The 24,220-nt window shown below is 34.7% G+C and overlaps 2 protein-coding genes across 19 annotated transcripts in view; one reads left to right on the top strand and one right to left on the bottom strand.

Annotated features, from left to right (window-relative positions):
• Positions 1-304: 304 nt before the first annotated feature.
• C18H18orf54 (chromosome 18 C18orf54 homolog) lies at positions 305-23,464 on the bottom strand. 15 transcript variants are annotated; one of them, XM_054671658.2, is made up of 8 exons: positions 23,269-23,464; positions 20,516-20,844; positions 19,419-19,724; positions 18,446-18,596; positions 15,548-15,650; positions 8,786-8,917; positions 7,099-7,169; positions 305-3,217 (listed from the first exon to the last, which is right to left on the bottom strand). In XM_054671658.2, exons 2-8 carry the CDS (start codon positions 20,796-20,798, stop codon positions 3,145-3,147), a joined length of 1,119 nt encoding a protein of 372 aa, XP_054527633.1. In that variant the 5' UTR covers positions 20,799-20,844; positions 23,269-23,464; the 3' UTR covers positions 305-3,144.
• The window catches only part of STARD6 (StAR related lipid transfer domain containing 6), a 33,134-nt gene continuing 32,324 nt past the window's right edge, over positions 23,411-24,220 (top strand). The window contains exon 1 of one of the 4 annotated variants that reach the window (XM_523930.6): positions 23,411-23,555. The gene's annotated coding sequence lies outside the window, so the exon portion shown is untranslated. Of the gene's footprint in view, positions 23,780-24,220 lie in introns of all 4 variants that reach the window. The other 3 variants (XM_009434041.3, XM_054671854.2, XM_016933741.3) reach the window with 3 other exon arrangements.

The raw sequence follows: 24,220 nt of genomic DNA, 5'->3' as shown, positions 1-24,220 counted from the left end.
GTGAAGGTCCTGAAGGGTGGATAAAAGTTGCTACATTGTGAGAAAAACTGTTACACAGAACGGGCTGATCTAGGTTAAGGACAATGCAGAATACACTGGGAGGATGAAAAGCTAAGATTTTTTTTTTCTTTTTTTTGGTCCAAAAAAGGAAAACAATCTTAGGGACATATGATTATAAACAAAAAAAGAAAAAGGAAATGGGAAAATAATAACTTCAAATGTCACAGGAAAAATATCTAACAATATGCTCTATATGTGTTCAGGATTAGGCCTCAATTTACACCAATCACTGTATGATAGGCACTGCAATCCAACGCAACATTTAATTAGGCATGAAATATCCAATTTATACATCTAATAGGAAGACACACAGTCTTGCACATTTGAAGAAACTTCAAGTGCTCAGAAATTATCCACTGTATTAGCCTTTTGCTTCTTTTGTCTTCTTTCATGCTACTTGCCTTTTGACAAGTTCACTTCTGGATAACACTTCTACCAAAAATGTTCTGAAACAGAGAGAGTGAAGGGTGGGACAGAAAAAAATGAAACAAAAATTCAAATCTACAGGAGCAATTCCACGTGTCTGTAACACAGGAATAAACAGGGGACCTTGTCATGATTTATCTTCAGGCAATATTTTGGTATAACTACATATAATGTAATAACACATTATACACCATTAAATACTAAAACAATACAAAAAACCCACATTATAAATTTCAACAAGAAATAACATAACTATAATGACATATACCCAAAACAAACCCAGGAAAATAGTGTTTCTTAATTTGCTCAGAAATCTCTATGAAGCTGAAATTAACTGTCCGAGAAACAACTGAAAGGAGAGTTCTTGATAGTAAAGACAATACATTTCAGTCTTGACCCTTCATATTGGTCACACCATTGTCCCTTGATCTCAAATAGTTTTTTGAAATTAGGCTTTTTTGTTATGTTTTTCATACTCAAAGATCTGAAACATCTTATTAAAATTTCTTAATTTTTTCTATTTAACATTTTCTCAATAGGTCTAAAAGAGAGCAAAGGATTGATAAAAATTTTACATTCACAATGCAATTTTAAAAATCTTATGTTCTCCTTTGTTTTAAATTCTCAACTTAGCAGTCTCCACACTGTTATCCTGCTCTTTTCCCCTGGAAACCTAAAAAGAACCCTGAGATATTAAAATTGTAAATAAATCTCTTATTTAGAGAATTTATTGAATGTTTATCACTTAGATTCGTTATTTTTCTTACTTGACTCTCCTAGATATTTCTTATAAGAAGGTTGGAATGAATCATTTTGCTAAAATTAATTCCTTTGTTATGTAAAGGATTAAACCTCTCCATATTTAAAACAAGAGAAAACAAACAATGTTCCTTTGGTAAGTATAATCAAGTTTCTTAAAATACTGGCTGTAAGATTTTAGAACAGGCTTATCTCATTTAGTATTGGAGATATGTTCTCATGAATAGGAGCACTAACCGAATAGGTGCTTTTCAGTCATAATTTCCAGGCATAGTATATATTATGTATGATCAGCATATAATATTCAATTAGAAGTTACCACCTGATGCCTTTATCTCCTTGCCTTCTTTAGAACTTGTCTAATAGTGTATTTTTCTAGGCCTAGAACATGACCCACCCAGACCTACCTGATGTTTACCCACCTAAAATCTGCATTTTTAATAGCCAGGCATACTTTAATTTCAAAGTAACTCCTTGTTTGATTATGCAGGCTATTTTCTATGAAGCAGACTATAATCTGAAAACAGTGTCAGTGGTAAAAACATCACAGAATAAAGAAAACAAATCTATTGGTAATTGCCACTCAAACTGGTCAGAGCAGCATAGTAAAAAACTCACAGGCAAAAAAAAAAAAAAAAAAAAAAAAAAACCCACAGAGCTCACTGTAGTGTTTGACATGTCACCTCTAACAAAGATAGTAAATAACACTTTATTAACTTGGAAAAAATGCTTTGACTCAATGTGCTTAGAAATTCCTATTTGACAATAAATCTACTGAGGAAAAACGCTATCATTTGGGTGAAGTGTTAACCTGTAGTAGTTATACATATACACAGTACTCTTTAATTTCATCAGGCAGTAATGTGCTGTATTAGTTATGTTTTATGACTTAATTCTCAGTTGTGTTAGTAAAGATGCTTACTACTTATAAGAAGTATTAATAAGTGCTTGGTAAAAATTATAGAGCTTTGTTCAGTTCTAGCTAGAGACAAACTTAAGACTACAGATCGTGTTAAAGAAAGCACAACTCTTACAAAATAGCTCTAAAATAGAGTTGCTTTCTGATTTTCCATATTCATTTTAAGTTTTAGTTATCAAATTTGATAAAGCAATTGGCCATTTAGTCATAGTTTTCACTAGTTTGAGCTAACCCCAAAATTAAAATCTGGGAAACAATCTAATATCAAAATATTAAATTCTTAAATCTCTCTCCAAAAAAAGGTTTGGAAACTGTCAAGCACTACCAAGATTATGTTACACAGAATCAAAGTACTAATTAAATGAGGAGGTTCTCTTGAATGTCACAACACAATGTTCCTTTTAACACAGTATCACCCCACTATTAATGCAATTTTCAAATACGATGTATCTTAAATATTAAATTTATGAAAATTTCAAAGTAACAGACTTCCCTATAGATGAGATACACAATAACAATTTTGATATTCCTTTAAGCTGTTTAAAAGTGATGCTAACTATATCTTTAAAAAAGTCTATTTAACGTAAAAGATTTTGGATAAAAACCAGTAAGTTTCTTAATGATCCTGAACCAGGTAATAAAATGCTGAGGATGCTGAAGAAGGTTAAATCCAGGTAAGCTTCAAGAACAGAAGTCATCCATCTTTAAATATTAGACATTTGCTGGCCAGAAGGCGAAAGTAAGACTTCAGGATACACTGTGGGTCCTTGCAGTTCACATTCTAGTATGTTGGCACAAAATAAAGATAGGTCCCAAAACCTATGGGTATTTTCAAGTTTAGTGTTTTAGAAATATATAATCCTTGAACAAACCACAAAATAATGTATGGCTTATATTTACTTTGTCAGTTTAAGTAATAGAAAAAATGCCAATTTGTTCTGTGGTGACTATTTATTGTGGTGACAATTGCATTTTCTTCTTCACATTTTCGGTGACCGTTCTCCATTCGTATCATCAACCAGGTCTCTCAGGCGAGATAAATGGTGCAAAGCCCTTCATTAAAAAGTATAAAACACATTATAAACCAGTTATTAAGAACTGAATAGCCAATGCAGACAGCAAAAAAATAAATTAGATTATTAACTTCAAAATTGGTATGAGAAGTAAATTTATATAAACTTTGAGACTTATTCCTTATAAAACCTTGAGATCTGAATAATTGAGGGTTAAAATAATTTATCTAAAGTTCTATCAACATTTACTTTAAAAATTATATTTTTTGACATTAACTTTTTTTAAGATAGTCTGCCAAGTGCCCTAACAAGAAACAATAGGTATCAGTTGTATCACACTTAACAAAAACACTTTTTTCAAGTAATTTTCACTACAGCTCTATGAAATGACACCTTTGCTTTTGGTATCCTGTGTATATTAGTTAAGAAGTAAAATACAGAAATTATTTTTAACATTTACATTCAAGATAGCTATTTTTTAAATAGCATTTAAGGATTAGTTACAGATCTGAACAAAACTCATTTTTATTGATTATAGGGGAAGCTGCCAACTACTCCAATAAGTCTATATAAATGTGTTGTTATACCAACAACCTAGATTTTTCTCTGAAATAATGCCAAGATTGTATTGCAGGTATCAGTGGAGAAAACTCAATCATTCCTCAAACCAGGAAAAGAGGCCCTTAACTTTCCAAGCCTTCTCTAATTATATTTTTCCAGTTTTTCTCTCCCCTATATTTCAGTTCCTGGAGGACCACTCAGAAAACATCAATTAGTCATATTTCAGATCTTTGATAAATAAGAAGGATATTAAGGAAAAACAGAGTGACAATATAGTAATTAAGATGTGCAGGAAGGGCCGGAAGCAGTGGCTCACGCCTGTAATCCATGCACTTTGGGAGACTGGGATGGGCATATCACCTGATGATATGACCACCTGAGATCAGGAGTTCGAGACCAGCCCGGCCAACATGGTGAAACCCCATCTCTATTAAAAATACAACAGAAAATTAGCCAGGCGTGGTGACGGGCATCTGTCATCCCAGCTACTCAGGAGGCTGAGGCAGGAGAATCGTTTGCCAGGAGGTGGAGACTGCAGTGACCCATGATCGTGCCACTGCACTCCAGCCTCCAGCCTAGGCAACAAAAGCGAAACTCTATCTCAAAAAAACAAAATTAAATTAAAAAAAAAAAACATAAGCTGTGTAATAACCTCCAATGTTAGTAATTTCCATTTATGGTGAGCAGAAAGGTAATGACTACAACACTCTATTCTATAGTCTCTAACACACAGTAGTTGTTCAATAAATGTATAATAAACTGCATCTTCCACTTTACCCAGGACAAGGAGATGGAAGGAAACTAGTAGCATTATTTACTGCATGTATATCTATTTCCCTGTACTATACACTTCTTGGATACTTTTACTCAAATGTAATAAGAAGACTCTCAATTCTCCCACCTTTTTTGGCAACTTCAGTTAATTTCTGAGATTCCCACCTTCATTGACTAAGTGACAATAATTCACCCAAAGTTACTAACCAATCAGAGGTAAAATAACTAAAATTTTAAAATATTCAGCTGGGCGTGGTGGCCAGCACTGTAATCCAGCACTTTGGGAGGCTGAGGTGGGTGGATCACCTGAGGTCAGGAGTTCGAGACCAGCCTGGCCAACATGGCAAAACCCCATCTCTACTAAAAATACAAAAATTAGCCAGGCATGGTGGCACGTCCCTGTAATCCCAGCACTTTGGGAGGCCGAGGCAGGTGGATCACCTGAGGTCAGGAGTTTGAGACAAGCCTGGCCAACATGGCGAAACCCCATCTCTACTAAAAATACAAAAATTAGCCGGGCATGGTGGCATGCACCTGTAATCCCAGCTCCAATGAGTCTTCCTAGAGAACACATATTTCTAATTGAAGAATATAAGAAAACTGAGTATTTAAGGGACTAGACAAAGGCCAGACTAACTAGCTTACAGTTCCCTATGGCTAATGAAATATATCTTAAAACTGGATAGCCATCCAAATTATTAAAAACAAAAACTGTTATTTGAGGAATGTAAAGAGCCATAATAGGATTTTACCTTAGGAAAGGCCAATAAAGCCTACAAAGTATAATCAGTAACTTTTGAAATATTTTGCAAATATTTTGTAAATTTTGAAATATTTGAAGTATGAAAAGATGACCATATACCTAACCAGAATATTTTGCAGCCTGGAAAAAGGAATTCTGAGATGTAATTAATTTAAATTGACCTTAAAACAGTTAATCTACAGACTGAAAATAACTTTTGTAAGTCTAAGCTTACTTCATTACAGTACAAACGTCTTACTGATAATACTTTAGAAATGTAAAGACAAATTAAGACTGCTCCAGTTAATACAACAGAATTAATAACTAAAGGCCATCTAACAAAACATAAAACTTACTCTCTCTAAAAATGAAACTCCATATACAGGTAAGACTATTGATTGCTTATAGTAGAAAAAAAGTTACTATTAAAAAAATTCTAGCAAATGGTAAAAGCACTTATAGATCAGTATCGATTTTTGTGGTGATTTAATGACTTACAATCCACTGTTAGTTTTCACCAGGAAAAACATCTAGGATATGTACATTAACTCAGAAAACACATGTAGGTCTGTGACAGGTGCAGTATAATGCTTTAAAGAGCAATGGAAAACTTATGGTCATTCACCTCAAATTTTAAAGCAGAATGAAGTCTTCATACTAGGTGATCAACTGAGGCCCTGTTCTTAGTCTCAATGAATAATTCATCACTATCATTAGTGAGAGGAGTGTTAAAAATACAGACTTTCAAATCACACTACCTGATCTGAATCCCGCTTCTTTTACTAGCTATGGCAAGTTACTTTACTACTCCATGCCTATTCTCCGATCTGTATTATGAAAATAATAATAGTACTTACTTCATAAGGTTGTGAAGATCACATGAATTATATTCAATAGCACTTAGAATACTGAAATTTGGTAAACATTCAATGTTAGCTATTACTATCATTATTCACTGAATTCTATTAGGTATGAAACATTATACCCCAGTACTATGGCAAGCTACAAACAAAGGTGCATTATTTATACCCTAAAGATAATAAATTAAGTAGAGAGAAAAAAGTAATTATACATGATACATGTAAACTATGAAAACTATATACACATTTGTGACAATTAGATTCTTAAGTTTACATGTCTAGTGTTTTATTTTTCCACCAGTTCCTTAGATCACAGAAGCCTAAGCAAATTCTCAAAGTACAAAAGGTAGCCAAGTGAAATGGTGTGACTAGAGTAGAAACTTTTAATCTCAGTATTTCCTAAGTTCAGTATTCCATCTTCTGAGGACACTTCATAGTCATACAACGAACTCCAAAATAAATACCCTTCTCTTCTGTCAATATCATGACTATAGAAACAAATTGTATTTTTCTCCATTTTATTATTTAAGACACTGTAACTAAGAAAATTAGACCTATCTTTATACCCAGGTCATTATATCTACTTTAGATTTCTGTAATGATGTTCCAAATAACGATCCATTTATTATTAAATTTATTCTAGAGAGAATATATGAAAACACATTTCATACAAGTTACTGTTATAGGATACTCACAAAAATACTATCATAAATTGTTGCTATTACTACTCAAAAATGAGTCATATCCATTATATTTTAGAGGTCTAAGGCTATCTCATTAGGTCCTTAGAACATTTTGAATAGGAAAAAGCACAAGTTTAAAAGAAAACAATGTTTTTTAGTGTAATTAAACAGTGTGCTCCAAGAAGCTTAAATATGCCTAATAGTGCTACTCTTAAAACTACTTACTTCTACCCTGTAACTTTATATTTGTCAAAGAAATGGCTAAGATGGATTCGTATCCATATTAGTAAAGAATACTTACTTCTGAAGTGACCTAGTAATAGGAATCATACTTTCCTTCAACTGTAATTTAGAGAAATCATCTTCTGAAACCTATTATTAAAAACACCAAATATAACAAAATATTAAAATTATATAACTATAAAATTAAATGGTATTTAAAATGTGATTAAAACATTAAAAAATATTTTCTACATTTCCAAAGAATTCTAATAATTTTCAAGAGTATTAAATATTTTTATTTTCCATTTACTGTAAAAACACTACAACTAACAGCCATTTTTCAACTGTCCTAAAGTATACTTCTACACGTATGTCTATTAAAAATCAAGTCTTCGCTTAAAATTATGACTTTATTGAACAGGCTTATATCTCAATGATGTTTAGAATGAGAGGGGAAAGAAGGATAGATTACATTCTACATATTAATGTTATGATTATTAGAATGTAAGGACAGAAATTAAGAAATACAACTCAAATGAGAAGACTATGAAGGTTCTCAAAAGCTGATCCACTCATTTGTAATGAAAACTCAATTTCACAGATCTACTGAATAACAATAAAACAATGAGCCATCACTTATTGAGCATTTACCATGTACCAAGCACTATACTAAGTACTTTATATAGTTTGTCTCAATTTGTCTTCTCAACAACCTCACTGTACAGAAAAGGAAATTGATAAATGAAATAAGCCCAGCACAGAAAGACAGACACTGAATAATAATCTCACTTATATGTAGAATCTGGACGTGGGGACGGGAGTTGCAGAGATGTTTTTCAAAGGATACAACATTTTAGTTAGGCGAGAAGAATAAGGTCAAGAGATCTATTGTACAACATGGTGACTAAAATTAAAAACAACATATCGTATACTTGAAAATTACTAATGGAGCAGGTTTTACATGTTCTCCACAAAAAGTATGTGAGGTCATTAGCTCCCCTAGCCATTTCATGATGTTTCAAAACATCATGTTGTACACCCAAAATATATATATATTGTCAATTAAAAATCAATAATTTTTTAAATAGGAAACTGAAACTAAAGAGGTTAAATGATTTGCACAAATATTGCACTTGCTAGTAAGTGACAGAATTCACAATCATATTTGGGAAAATATAAACTCTATGTTCTTAAACACTATACTTTTGTGGGAAAAAATTCATCATATAGAATGGCAGCCTAAAACAGAAACAGATTTTCAAATTACCGGGAAATACACAAATTGAAAAAATAAAATGGCTCTAAAATAAAACTTGATATAACTGTATTCATAACAGCCAATGAACACACAGTAACAAAATTAAATTTCAAAGGAGAAAGGTGTGTGAAAGAATCTAATGTTGAAAAAGTTTTCTAGGCCTCCTCGAATATAACTACCAGAAGATGGGCCACATAGATTAATTTTGTAGAGCATTACAAAACTCTTACAACCCTTTGATACTATAGTTGTAACATCATCATAACTAAATAAGATGTTAGATTTATAACCATAATAGAACAATCTGTTTAGAGATAAACACCTACAGAAATCAAACAGAATTAAACGTGAGTACATTACTTCCTAACAAAAAAAAACTACTGCCACTTACAACATGTGTAATGTGGCATGCTTACTAACATAAAACTATAAGGTCTATTAAAAGATGTAGAAAAAAATCTTTATACAAATTCACAAATCTCAATTCATAAATCATGTTTGTGCTTACTTGTTTAATCTCTTCTTTTGGATCTGTGGTCTTATTTTGATTAAAACGTTCTTGTACTGCTTGAAGGTTAAATAACATTTGTTTCAGGGCTTCAACAGGACCATGATGTTTGCCTCCAGAGAGAGTACAGCTCTAAGGTTAAAACAGATGATAGTATAAAGTTAACCATCCAAACTCAGGGAAAGAAGAGTTTTATTTTGTATTAATTTCCCCAATAGAAAATTAATGTAAAACTCCAAACAATGCATGTCAATAAAGTATTTTAAAAAATCAAAACTGTAACTCACCACTTACATCCCCAGGCCCCAGGTGAAGTTACTTAAAGACAATCATGATTAACAGTTTGGCATATCCTTTCTAGTCATTGCTGTTTTAAAATAAATAGTGCACGTTTGTATTTATGACAAATTAATTTAGCACATTTAAAATCACAAATTGTAAATGAAATGAAAGGTCTTCAGAGGACAGGTAAACCAACATGTTCTTTACAGCTGATCAAGGACTAAAATTTCAAATACAGTATTCTCTGCACACTTTAAAATATGTTTTTATAACAGAATGCCAGCTTTTCACCTCTTCATGGGCCATACACTCCTTCTACCTAAATAACACTCATAGCTCGATTACCCCTGACCTTATTTGTGTTCAAAGAACGCAGCAGTACTTAAGACACATAAGATGGTCAGGATTCTTTTAAGATAATCGGTGAGGGATATTTTAAAATTTCTTTTTAAAAGTCTTACCAGTCTATTATTTTACATCTTTCAAATGAGTTTCTGTGTCCTAACAGCTATCTACCAAGTAACAAATAGGCCTGTACAGATGTCTGTAATTTAATATATTTCAGCATAGACTGTGCACCATAAGTACTACTTAAACTTCAATTCTATAGAAAGTTGTTGATTAGCATAAGATACTCAAGGTAAGCAGTATGGTTAAAAAGATTTTAAAGACATTTCCACAGTTATAGAACAGGGTATAAGAAACAGGGAGCGGAAAGGTAAAATGCTATAGCCATTGTAGAAAACAGTATAGGAATTCCACAAGAAATTAAACATAGAATCACTGAATGATCCTGCAATTTCCCTCTTAGGTATATATCCAAAAGAAGTGAAAACAGGGACTTGGGTAGATATTTGTATACCCATGTTCACAACAAAATTATTCACAACAGCCAAAAGATGCAGATAACCCAAGAGTGCAACAACAGATGAATAAACAAAATGTGGTACATACATACAATGGAAAACTGTTCAATCTAAAAAGAAAAGGAAATTTTGACAAATGCTACAACATAGATGATCCTTAAAGACATTATGCTAACCAAAATAAGCCAGTCACAACAAGATACACATATGATTCTTCTTACACGAGGTTCCTACAGTAACAAGTCCATAGGGACAAAAAGTAAAAAGCTACTTACCAGGGACTAGGGAGAGGGGGAAATAGGGAGTTAGAGTTTAATGAGTACAAAGTTTCAGTGTGAGAAAATAAAGTTCTGGTGATGGACGATGGTGATAGCTACATACAATGCGAAGGTACTTAATGCCACAGAACTGTACACTTAAAAATGATTAAAATGGTAAATTTTATATTATGTATATTTTAACACAACAATATAAGAAACATTTTAAAAAGAAAAAAAAAAAAAAACAGGGTAAAAGGATCCAGTTAGGATATACTCCTACACTCTGGGAGATAGCATCTGAGGCATAATCTCCAAATGATCTGCATCCAGCCACTACCTTATTTTAGAACTTCGGCTGCCTTATGTCAACCATAATAGTTACAAAAGGCTGCCTCTGGAATTTATGTTTGAGCTAAGTGACTTTTCATGCAAAGCAGTGGTCAGAGTATCAAAAGAAGACAGAAAACTAGAAAACATATGAACTGTTTGTGCCAATGTTAATGAATGTTTTAAAAATATTGTATGGATAATACAATTTGTTCTGAGACTTGTCATTGAAACCTGCTAGTAAATGTCTCCGGGTACATCTCTGTATATCTTCGACTCTCAGAACCATAGTGACATTTCATATATTCAAAAAGCAAATTATTTAAACCAAACAGAACAAGAGGACAACCCAATATATAGTCATCGCTGTTTTCTTGGGAGACTGTTTCCAGGACACTTTGTGAATATAAAAGTTCAAGGAAGTTCAAGTACCTGATTATAAAATGGCACAGTATTTGCATATAACCTATGCATATCTTCCTGTAAACTTTAAATCATCTCTAGATTACTGATAATAAATACTACAATGTCAACAGTATGTAAATACTTGCACATTGTGTTTTAAAAATTTTTTTTTTTTTTTTTGAGACAGAGTCTCGCTCTGTCGCCCAGGCTGGAGTGCAATGGTGCTATCTTGGCTCACTGCAAGCTCCGCCTCCTGGGTTCACACCATTCTCCTGCCTCAGCCTCCAAAGTAGCTGGGACTACAGGCGCCCGCCACCAGAACCGGCTCATTTTTTATATTTTTTAGTAGAGACAGGGTTTCACCGTGTTAGCCAGGATGGTCTCGATCTCCTGACCTCGTGATCCGCTCGCCTCAGCCTCCCAAAGTGTTAAATTATGTTTTATTATTGTATTGTTATGTTTATTATTCTTCTCCAGATTTTCAATTTGCAGTTGGTTGAATCTACAGATGTGGTACCCACACATACAGAGGGCCAATTGGATACAAAGACAAATGAACCAACTAACAGTATTATAAATAAACAGCACAACCACACCAAAGAGAGTTGGGAAGAAAATAACCTAAGTAACTCTGGAAAACAGTATTTTGTTATGATATTATAAGGCTAAAGACGAAAAGAGCAATATTCAGCTCGGCATGGTGGCTCATGCCTGTAATCCCAACATTTTCGGAGGTTGAGGCGGGTGGATCACTTGAGGTCAGGAGTTCAAGACCAGCCTGGCCAATATGGTGAAACCCTGCCTCTACTAAAAATACAAAAATTAGCCAGGTGTAGTGGTGGGTGCCTGTAATCCCAGCTACTTGGGAGGCTAATGCAGGAAAACTGCTTGAACCTGGGAGGCAAAGTTGCAGTGAGTAGAGATTGTGCCACTGCACTCCAGCCTGGGAGACAGAGTAAGACTGTCTCCAAAGAAAAAAAAAAAGCACTATACAAATAATGTAATCTAGTTAGTACATTTGTTAATTACAGGAATATGGGTTAGCAATTCTAAAACCACTTTGCATGTATAATAAGACTGAACAAACAAGTAAATTTACTGTAGATAATGAAAGGATTATCATGGGGGGAGAAAGTTACAAATAGGGAATGGGAAAAGCTAAAACAAACTGCAGTATTAGACCGGAATCAGAGGTATCAATACTCATGATTTTATACATATATATGTTTATTTATAGGTAAACACATATACACATATATGTACACAGATAAACAGATAAAGAAATGTACATATGTGAGTACATGTGGGTTGGCAAACTTGTTTCCTAGGTCTTCCTGCTGACATAGTTTAGAATGAACAACACCCTAGTAGCACTCAGCACAACTAATGCCTAGATCCTAGTTTCTAAATGCCATTTTCCAATACAAAGAACCATGGCTCCTCAAAGAAATGCTCAAAAAAGAATGCAGACATATAAAAAGGCACAGGAGCCAACATGACGGAACTCCTAATGGCCTAACCTGAAACAATTTGAACAGCAGCGTAACTAATTATACTGCATTCTAAACCAAGAATAAAATAAATTAGTGAATCTGTACTAATATAATTTACTAAACAAATATAAAGATAGTTTTTCATTATACAAGGTTTTCAGTTAATAAATATAGAAAAAAGATAGGATTCACAAATGGATACTAAAATTAGTAGACAAAAGTTTGAGGAGAAACAGGATATCTGCAAAGTCTCAAAGTGCTTTATAAGATATTTAATAATTACAAGGAAAATTGGTATCTTTACTAAGGATAAAGATCACCTTAACCAAGTGTTCAAAGTTAATACAACCAGTTTTTACATATTATATCTTTATTATATATTACTATTATTGCATTAACTTATCAATATATTAATGATATCAATATATAATGAGCCCTCTGAGATAATGCAGTAAGAAGAGCACATCACTTCTTCAGTATTCTTGCCAAAAATGCATAACCTCATTCTAATCATGAGAAAACTTCAGACAAATCCAAACAGAAAACCTCTACAAAATAAGTGACTGATCCTAAAGACCTGCAGATGATCTGGCAAACAAAGAATTCAAAATAGCTGTTCTAAGAAAACACAGCAAACATCAACAAAACACACAGAAAATAATTCAGAAAGATGCCGAGATACCAACAAACACAAGAAATATGTAAAACCAAGAAAATATGACACCACCAAAGGAATATAATAACTCTAGTAACAGACTCCAATGAAAAGGAAATCAGCAAATGGGTGGAAAAAGAATTCAAAATCATGTTTTTTAAAAAAACTCAATGATACAAAAAAACACAGACAGATAATTTGACCAAAGCAGGAAAACAATTCACAATATGAGCAACAAAGTCAACAAACAGAAATCATAAAAAAGAACCAAACAGAAAATACACAGTGAAGAATTCAATGAATGGAATTTTAAAATACAATAGAGAGCTTAATAGACTTGATCAAATAGACAAAAGAATCTCTGAACTTGAGGATAAGTCATTTGAAATTACCCAGTCAGAGAAGGAAAAAGAGTAAAGAAAGCCTACAAGACTTAAAGGATACTATAAAATGAACAAATGTTATTATCATGGGAATTCCACAAGGAGAAGAGAAGGCAAAAGGCACAGAAAACCTAATGAAATCATAGCTGAAAATTTCCCATGTCTGGGAAGAGATATGACATCCAAATCCAGTAAGCTCAATGGCCCCCAGTAGATTTAAGCCAAAAACATCCTCCCAGAGGCACACTATGGTTACACTGCAAAGGCAATTCTAAAAACAGCAAGAGAAAACCATGAAGTCACATATAAGGAATTCCCATTAGACTGACAGTGGATATCTCTGCAGAAACCTTAAAGGCCAGGAGAGGATGGGATGATACATTCAAAGGGCTGAAAAGAAAAATCGCAAGCCAAGATACTATATGGAGCAAAGCTTTCCTTCAGAAATGAAAGAAATAAACTCTTTCTTACATAACCAAGAGCAACAGAATTCACCACTACTAGACCTGCCTTACAAGAAATGCTCAGGGGAATCCTACAACTGGAAGCAAAAAGATAAGCACCATCATGAAAACACATGGAAATATAAAACTTACTGGTAGAGCAGATACACAAAGGAAAAGAATAAAACATTACTACAGAAAACTACCAAACCATAATGATAATATGAGGGGAAAAAAGGAAGAAAGAACATATAAAATGACCAGAGTACAGTAAACAAAATGACAGGAATATGTCCTCACTTATCAATATTAACCTTGAATGTGAACAAACTGAATTCCCCACTTAAAATTTGAGATGGACTTCCTGAATGGATAAAAATAACATTGTCCAACTATATGTTGCCTACAAGAAACTCCATTCACCTTTAAAGATACACATAAAGTGAATGAATGGAGAAAGATATTCCACACAAGTGATAACCAAAAGGAAGTAGGAGTAGCTTTACTTATATGAGACAAATCAGACTAAGTCAACAACTGTAGAAAGAGACAAAGAAGGTCATTATTATGGTTTAAGATTTCACATTACAACTTACCCTTAAGAAATAATCACTTGTGGAATATAAATTAGTATTATCAATTATGGACTTTTTTTTTTTTTAAACACTCAAGCAATCCTCCAACCTTGGCCACCCAAAGTGTTAGTATTACAGGTATAAGCCACCACACACAGCCAGACACAGTAAAACAGTATGAAGATTCCTCAAAAAATTAAATATATAATAGAACTACCGTATGATCCAGCAATCTGACTACTGGGTATATATCCAAAGGAAATGAAATCAATATGCCAAAGAAATATCTGCACATCCATGTTTACTGATGTTTACTGCAGCATTATTCACAGTAGTCAAGATAGAGACTCAACCTAAGTATCCATCAACAGATAGAAGGGTAAAGAAAATGTGACATATATAGACAACAGAATATTGTTCAGCCTTCAAAAAGAAAGAAATCCTGTCATTTGTGACAAAATGTATGACTCTGGAAGACATTATGTTAGGTAAAATAAGCTAAGAGCAGAAAGATAAATATCATAGTTCTCACTTATATGGGAAAGCTTACTAGCTGATCTCATAGAAATAGAGAGTAGAATAGTGGTTACTGGAGACTGGGAAAGGTAGGAGGGAGGTAAGGAATAAGGAGAGATTGGTTTAAGGATAAAAAAATTACAGCTAGAGAGAAAAAATAAGTCCTAGTGTTCTACAGCAGTATCAGCTGACTATAAGTAAAAATAAATTATTATATATTTCCAAATACCTTAAAGAGAGGATTTTGAATGTTCCCAACACAAAGAAATGATAAATATTTGAGATGATGGTATGCAAATCACCCTGATTTGATCACTGTATATTCACGGTGTATCACATCACCATGTATCCCATAGATATGTATGATTATTATGTGTTAATTTAAAAATTTAAAATATTATAAAAAATAATATAATCAATAATTCTGGAAGGAATGATGGGTATTTGAGAAGATTTGAGTCTTTTTTGCTTTAAATTATCTAAGTAACTTAAAAATTAGTATCTACGTATTATTCATAAATCTTTTAATAAGTTTTAAAACTTTTAATTTCACCCACCTGATTATCATTATTTAGAAAGTCTTCAAGAACCCCTTTAGCACTCTTTGCCCTTGAAGTTTGTTGAGGACTATCATCAGAGTTAACGGGAACAGGAGATTTGCTAAACAGGATTTAAAGGATGCAAGATAGCAATTAAGTTCCCAATTTCTAAAAAGTAAACAGTATATAATTTAAGAATTCTCATTTAAATACAAGTAGTCACCAAGAAATAATCATCATGGATATGATTCATATTAATGTTGTATGGTAATTCCCTTATCTTCTCCCTAAACTGATACCAGAATCCAACCCCTTCTTATCTCCCTGCTTCTGTCTTCAAGCTTTAAGAAAACACTATGAAGAAACTGAAGATATTAACATTCAGCTAAACAAGGCCTGAACTACAGACTATGCTCCAAAAGCTCACCTTGTTTGAAATAAACAGTACATTTTTCCAATTAAACATTGTTACCATCTAATAATCAACAACCCCATAAACTCTTAAAAGTTTTTACTAGAATGGCAGTTAAATGTTCTCCTACTTGAAGGCAACAGAACAGACTTCCCCTTTATAACTGGTATCAACATAAAGAACAGATCATTCTGGGAAAAGAATTCTGAAATTTAACATTCCTGCATGCAATCTCAGTCCCACTCACTGTATGACCTTAAGTAATTTATCTGAATTTCAGTTTCAACATTTGTAGTCCCATCTATCTCACAGACATATTGCATAAACTGAATTAATTTTGTATGTACCTAGTACATTTAATAAATACCCATTTCTTTCCTGATATTCACAGGGTAGTAGAGGAAAGGGTATCCCCAGCAAAAATAAGAATGTTCCGAGAATCAAATTCTATTAATCACAAAAATGAATTCAATCTATTTCTCTCTTATTCTTACAACACTATGAGGTATGTTTGTAACTCAAGAACTCAGATATCTAAGAATCTTTTTTTAACATTTACAGAATGCTGATGTTTTTTCTTAATAAGCATGCTTCTTTATTGACATATTTGATTTCTAATTCACAAGCTCTTTCATACTATCAGGTAGTCCTTTCCCCTATTCTTTGCTAACACTTTGTAGAGTCACCCATCTGTTATTAAAAAACATTTACCAGATTGTTGAAGAGTACACAGAGGTTCATTATGCTATTCTACTTCCATAATTTATTTGAGCTTTTCCATAATAAAAAGTTTCTTTAAAAAAGCAATGATCTGATTGTGGTTTTGCTCTACCACTTAAAATACTACCTTGAGTACTTCCTATTCAATTTTGTTTTTGATGACAGGTTGATAATAATTTGTCAATCTCAAACTGAGATCTATTCCTTCTCAGCAATTCATCCTTAGTTTTATCTACAAACATTCCCATCACAATATAAATTCAGTCTTCCAAAAATGAATTAGTATATGCAAGGTACTGAGCCAAACTATTGATAATATTAATTATACAAGCTAGAAGTTACATTATCAAATAATAAAATACATTAAGTGCACTCAAAAATTTTAAGCACCTCTGATACTACTTGCTTGCCCATTTTGGTTCCAATTAAAATCAAAGTATTGCAGCTATGATACTTTATTAATACACAGAACAAGTGATAAAATAAGCAACTAGGACACAAGAAGGATAAGAGAAGTTAAGCATTACGTGAACTCATTATCAACCCAAGTTTAAAAAAAAATACGTATATATATCTCAACATATATATATGAAATATATAAGGAGAAATGAAGCTAAAAGAAGAAAATAAAATATTCTAGATAATCATCATCACTACTAAAATTTCTAAGAGAGCTCATCCTAGGTCAGAAACTTCATTTTCATTTTCTAGTCAAATTAATCCTCACAATAACCCTGAAGCAGACGTTATTTCTCCATCTTTAAAGTTTAGAGAAGTCAAGTAAATTGTACAAGGCAATACAGCAAGAAAATGGCAGACGTAGGCTTCTAAACTGGAATTATAGTCAATGTCTACATTCTGAAAAGAGACAATCAACTGAGAATAAAAAAAAAAAGAATCCAGGAACTTATAGACTCTGTCTATAACAGAATGAAAGTTTAGACAACTAAAGATAATAAATTATCAGAGCGTAAGGCATGATATGGGGTTAGCAATAACGCATTTCTGATAATAAAAAATGTACCATCATTTAAGAAAAACAACAACTAAAAGGGAAAGTAAAAGTAAATGATAAGAAATTTGTAACTTCAGGCTGGGCACGGTGGCTCAAGCCTGTAATCCCAGCACTTTGGGAGGCAGAGGCGGGCAGATCACGAGGTCAGGAGTTAGAGACCAGCCTGGCCAACATGGTGAAACCCCATCTCTACTAAAAATACAAAAATTAGCTGGGCATGGTGGTGCAGGCCTGTAATACCACCTACTGGGGAGGCTGAGGCAGGAGAATGGCTTGAACCCAGGAGGCGGAGGTTGCAGTGAGCCGAGATGGTGCCGCTGCACTCCAGCCTGGGTGACAGAGTAAGACTCCATCTCAAAAAAAAAAAAGAAAAGAAAAAGAAATGTATAACTCCATTATATGGAGAGACTATAGAGGAACAGAGGAAAAGCTTTAAGTCAGAAGAAAATAACAAGAATTTCATAACACTACTCTGCAAAATAATTGTTTCTGGTTCTAATCCCTCATATTAAGATGCTTATCAATATTTTATAATGAAACAAAATGAGCACGTAACAAAGACAGATGTTATATAAAGTACCTAAGGTTATGAACCATTATACCATCTTGTGGTAATAAATGAAAAATGCAATTTAAAGCAAGTAACACAATGCTATGTTCTATGGAGTTACAATATTATTAATTACCGTTCGTTTAAATATAAATCAGATATTCGCATGACATTTTTCATTTGGAAAACTAAACAGTTTTTCCATTGCCACTTACTTACAAAGTAACAGGAATATTTTCCCATGATCTTTCTGCTTCAAGTTTATCTAATGAGCAAGGACTGTCATCCTTTTTCATGGACTTTGGTAATTCTTCAGTACACTGCTCTAGATTTCTCTTGGCCTTCAAGATAAGCAATTCAATTTTGTCACCTAATTGTAAAAGATGACTATTAATCCTTGAAGAAAAAAATTAATGTAAAGCATAGCAAAATCTCACAAAGTCAACAAGAGTTCTGATCATTTGGAATGTACATTCATCTATAACAGCAAATTATGTTAAAATGTGACATTTCAAGCAAAGAAAAAAATGGGAGAAAAGACATTTTCTAGTTACAAAATGCTGTATGTGAAGATTATAAGCATTCCAAAAAGATGTAGTACATGAAAACAAAACATAAAAGCTCCCAGATATCACATCAACTTTACGGCACTTCTTTTGGTTTAAAAAAAAGAAAAATAAGTAACTATAAGCAATAAACAAAGTATTACCACTGAATGGCTTTGTGGATTGTCCTGGGAGAAGTGGATTCTCACATTGACACTGGCTATGTTCAAAATCACATTTGTATTCATTAACTAATTCTTTATCATCACTCAAGGAATTTGAAAAGTTTGAGGGTTCAAAAGCATATTCAAAACAATCTAATTTATTGATAAGCCGAGAAGTTCCTTGTGCCTGATGACTATGTCTAGGGGAACACTGATCATCTTTAAATATTTGATAAACCCTTTGACTATTTGCATCAGGTAGCAAGTCTTGATTGTGGAGCCAGACTGGGTATTTGAAATCAGGTATACTAGTTATCCCTGAAACATTAAGGTCAGATTTCTGGCTAGTGAGCCATCTTGGGTAATTCTTTTCAAGACTGTGTTCTGAACTGTCCTTGAAAGACGATTTCTTGGGAAAAGACAAAGATGATTCAGAAATGCAATTATTAGTCCTATTCATAAGTTTTGGGTTTTTTAGCCTACCACATTGCTTTCCATTTATATTTGAGCGTATAACAGGAGTAACAAAGTTATCCTTGCCCACGGGAGTGTAGGGTCCTTGAAAATGTGGATTCTTCTCAATGTCCAATGAACCCAGTCTTCCATGGCATTTCTTGTTTTTCTTGCTCGTTCGGTGACTCGGTCCAACATAAGTATAAGAAAATGATCCATCTGCTGGGAGTCTTAATAGATCATCAGTTGTTAGGCTCATGGAGTCTATGTCATTAACGGTGTGTCTTCTACAGGATGTGAAGTTTGAGTGCTTTTTGTGATCAAGGTTTTCAAAAGCTGAAAAACGAAGAACAGTTTTGTTTATTACATACAAATATTTTATAATATCCAACAGTAAATGAGAATTAAGAATTTAAGAGGCATTTTGCTGCTTTCCCCTTATCCTCACTAAAGCTTTGATTAAAAGCATAAAAAGGTGTAGGTGGATAAAATAGGATGTGCTTTTTTTCTCATGATTCTTCGTTCTGTGTTAATTTCTACATTTTTCTCTCCAACCTCCTGAATTTTCCTGTGTTCTCTAATTTACTGTTCCTTCAACTTTTATCATCTAGACATATCTGATACACTAATACAATCACAATAACATTGGTCACTCAATATTGGTTGCAGCATAGAAAAAAATATGCTATTAAACTAGGTGGAAAAATAACTTGTTTTCTCACCTACAAACCCTTCAATGGCATGGATTATACATAGAGAACAGCTGTTCTCATTCTTTGCTTCCGGAATATATTGACCACATCCCTCCAAGAACTGAATACAAACTTTTTCTATTCTAGGGTCATTCTGCAAGTGTTCGGTAAAGTAGTAATTGACTTATCAACAACTGCATTTTCCAAACTTGTCTTCAAGGAAGCTTTATTATGGACAAACTCTTAACATCTTGTGAATATTACTGTTCCACAGAGAATTATATAATCATTTTACAAAAACACCCAGATCTCAATATTATAAGTTATTTTTACTCCAAAGTAACAAAAATAATGTCAAACTTTACAATACTACAGTACATCTCCCAAATGCTTCAAAACATCTGAACACAAAGAAAACAAAGAATAAAAGCATACCATTGTTTGGTTTGTAAATATAGTTGCAGAACTGTGACATATTAGTAAAATCCTCATCAATGTTAATTGTTCCAGTGCTTGCACCAGGATATATTTGGCTTAGATCAAAATCATCAATATAAGCCTGTAGAGCTTGAGAAGCAGATCTGTACAGCTTATCTTTATAGTGAAACGAGCCATCAGAATTAGAGGAATTACTACCACTCAGGGTGCAGCTTGCCAGCAGCGCAGATACTGAAGATTCCTGAGAACAAAGTCTATGTTTTGTCTTTGATTTCGCCATGGCTTCTTCAAAGTGGATTGTTTCTATTCATTTCCCTTAAAAACAACTGTAATACAAAAACGAAATGTTAAGGTGCCAATTAAAAGTGACCATATACAAACAAAATATGTAAACCTCTTGTAATTTTCTTTAAATAATAAAATCCATTATCTATAACAGACACTCCTTGTTAGGAATTGTAGATTTTTGTTATCTTTATTATTGTGAATTCCTTCATCAATGATTTAGAAAACATTTTTTGAGTACTTACTATGTGCCTGGAAGTATGTATACAAAAATTATCTGAGAATATACATGGAAAATACCAAGGAAAGAGTACTCACTTCTTAAAAAGTCCTAAAAACTACTTATGAACCGTCTTTTCTCTTATGGTGATATATTCTATGACATCACAATACCTAATATTCCCCTATACATCATATTTTTCAAATCATAAGCCTACTACCATGTGCTGCAGATAATAGCGCTCAATAAATTTTTTAAAGCCATCAAATGAAGTATTCAAAACAAGAAGGAACAATGGAGAATATTCACTTTCAATGTTATAAATGCTAGTACATTTACAACATTTAACTGTAAATAAACTGCAGGTCTTATTCTGGAATTAGTTAGCAATATACACTTTTCCTAAAATAGTTAATCATTTCCTGACCTTCGTTTTTGGTACCACCCTCCCTATTTTCAATTCTTATGTTAAATGGATTCAGCTCACCTCTTTTAAAGGAAGCTTAAATAATATGAAAATCAACTCAATGTGTTCTTCTTACTGTTTTTCCATTATTAAAATTGAGAGAGTCCCTGTCCACCTCAGTACAGTAACAGGATGTATATTCGAAAACCTAAGAAATCACAGAACGAACCGGCACTAATTCAGTCCATGATGACATTCTTTTTAAAATTAAATGAATGGATTTTCTATACTAAAAAAGTATTAATGTTGAGGACTTAACATATGCTATGATGTTATAATGTTTAATTTTTGGCTATAATTTTAGAAATATTTGTTATAACAACTTTTAATGTAATCTTAGTAACTATTAAATTTGGCTTTAAAACATCGAAAGTTTTCTAATTAAATAAGAGACAAAGTAAAACATCATCCTACCACAGCGTTAGAGCATGCAATGGCCATTACAAGAGATCTGACCGTGGTCAGTGCAAATGGCAGAACATAAGGTAACAGTTGTTTCGTCTCATTGATTTATCTGAATTCTGTAATACTGGCATATCTCTGACGAACGGCTAAACTAAGCCAGCTTTACCTTTTTCGTATCCCTTTTATTTAAAGAAGTTTAAACTCACTCAAGTAAATTTGTTTGGATAAGCCTGACCAAATGTTTTCTGTCTTTGAATGCCGAACAGGCTACTGATTTTATTTTACAAAACCTTGAAAGAGAAAGCTGTTGTATTGGTCTCCGTAAGTGGGTGATAACATTTACTAGTTATTTCAACTCACAGGACAGACAAAAAGAAAATGCACAATTTAAGTTCTATTATGAAAAGTTTTCCAACTTTTCCCCAAAAGAGTATACAAAAGTAGAATCTTTCAATAAACCCCTATGTACTCATCATCCTGCTTCCAACAATTGTAGCTAAAGTGGGTATGGACCCACCCACTTCTCCCCACTTCAGCCACAGGATTATTTTGAACCCCACATATCTCATGCAAATCCCATGTATCTTACCATTTCCTCCGTACAGGCTTCAGTTCGAATCTCCAAAAGAAAATCCATCACGCGGAAGAACAGAATGTTAAACTTATTGACAAGAAATTTTAACTAACTTTGATTCAAAAACAGAACGTTCAGTGTTAAATAGCCAATGGGAATATCGCACAGGAAATTAACAACAACTCTTGGAAACAGCTCTGTGACTGCTAAGTTAGGAAAGGGAACGTTTGTTTACTCGGCAGCAGAAAACCAGGAACCCATCGACCGGCCAGCGAAGGTCGCCCGTCTCCAGCAGTGCGCATCGTTCCCCTACCCCGGGCGCCCTGAATTCCAATTTTTCCAGTCCCAATCAGGCGACACCCTCCCTTTGGTGTTCCACCGCCCGTCAGTCACAGACACAGACAAGTTCTTCAATGAGATGCTATTCACTCCGAAACCATTTATTCAGCAGCCAGGGCGAGCGCAGCAATGGACTGAAGGAGAAGTGTTCGGAAGCGACAGCCCCAAAGCGCAAGCCCCTTCCTGTCGCCGCCTCAGGTCCCCAGACGCCCGTGTCAGCCCCCTCCGCCGCGTCCCGCGACCCTCCCTCGCCCAGGGGGCACTCCCCCTACAGTATTCTTCCTTCCACAGAGACTCCACAAGCGCCCTCCCTCAGGAGACGTCTCCTCCTCTTTCCTCGCCACTCTCCTTTCGCCTTTTCTCGGCTGTCACAACCCTCGAAAAGACACCCTCCTTTCCGGCCTAACTCACCCCTAAGGCCCCAAAATAAAAATAAAGGAAAACAAAAACAAAAACCGCACACTTCCACAGCTCTCCGCCGAAAGCTCAGGCCTGTTACCCAACGCGAGACACCACAAAGCATCCCCAACCCGGACACCGCTCCGCCTCAGGCTCGGCTCACTCGCAGCTTCCTCCGCAGTCACAGCGGAGCTCGACGCCCGCGCTCTCTTTCAAACCGCCCCAACATGGCGCCGGCCTGCGGTGCGCATGCGCGGCAGTGGGGCGCCGGGCGCGAGCGAAAATGAGGGAGCGGCCGACGAAGAGGAGAGGATGCTGTTGAGCGTTAGGTCGCGACCCCTGCTGGAAGGTGCTGTTTCTCCCTCCTTTCTGGGGCATCCAAGTCGCTGCCCCCCACGCCCTTCCAACCTCCGTCACAGCTATTCTCGGCCAGTTTGCGCGGGGACTGGCTGATCTCCCTTCGGCCGGCCCCGGGGTCTGCGGGAGGGGACTGGGTGGGGAGGGAGACTTAAGGGCGCTGGCAGCTGTCGTTCCGGTCGCTGAGAGTCGGCCCCACAGCTCCAGTTTTTCCAAGTGAGTTCAGCCTTCTCGCTTCCAGAGCATCCCCCGCCAAAAATAAGACATCGTCTCAGCTAGTAGGCAGTCCCCCCACCACTTCTTTCACTCCCTCTTCAGTGCCTTTCCTCTCACACCCCGGAGCCTCTCACACACAAAGCAGATGGGAGATTGGAGACCCGAGTTTAGCCAGGGATGGGATTTAACAAACTCCTAGGAAGCCTTGATTCCCAGGGAAGAATGGCAGTGACCCCGCACGGATTGGGGACCCAGTCAGGCAGCCCAGAAAGAGGGACATTGTACAAACAGATGTAAAGACTCACTACCATGTGTGAACCTGTCTGCAAGTCTGGAAAGAATCCAGTTTCAACCAATTGGTGTATCCAAAAAAGAGGCCATCCCAATGTTGATTTATGTTTATTTTCCACTGACCCTATGAGTGAAGATATCCTTGACCAT

Source organism: Pan troglodytes, chromosome 17, assembly GCF_028858775.2.
Source record: "Pan troglodytes isolate AG18354 chromosome 17, NHGRI_mPanTro3-v2.0_pri, whole genome shotgun sequence".
In the NCBI taxonomy this organism is placed as follows: Eukaryota; Metazoa; Chordata; class Mammalia; order Primates; family Hominidae; genus Pan; species Pan troglodytes.
Note: the sequence above shows the minus strand (reverse complement) of the source record. Positions and strands in the feature narration are given on the sequence as shown.

Excerpts from the sequence above, each read along its gene's own strand:
- C18H18orf54 (XM_009433947.4), bottom strand. The coding sequence starts at position 20,798 with ATGGCGAAATCAAAGACAAAACATAGACTTTGTTCTCAGGAATCTTCA. Across the intron at positions 15,651-18,445 it reads GAAAATATTCCTGTTACTTT|CAAATCTCCTGTTCCCGTTA; the intron begins GTAAGTAAGTGG and ends AATCCTGTTTAG. Across the intron at positions 3,218-7,098 it reads ATTACTAGGTCACTTCAGAA|GGCTTTGCACCATTTATCTC; the intron begins GTAAGTATTCTT and ends TTTTTAATGAAG.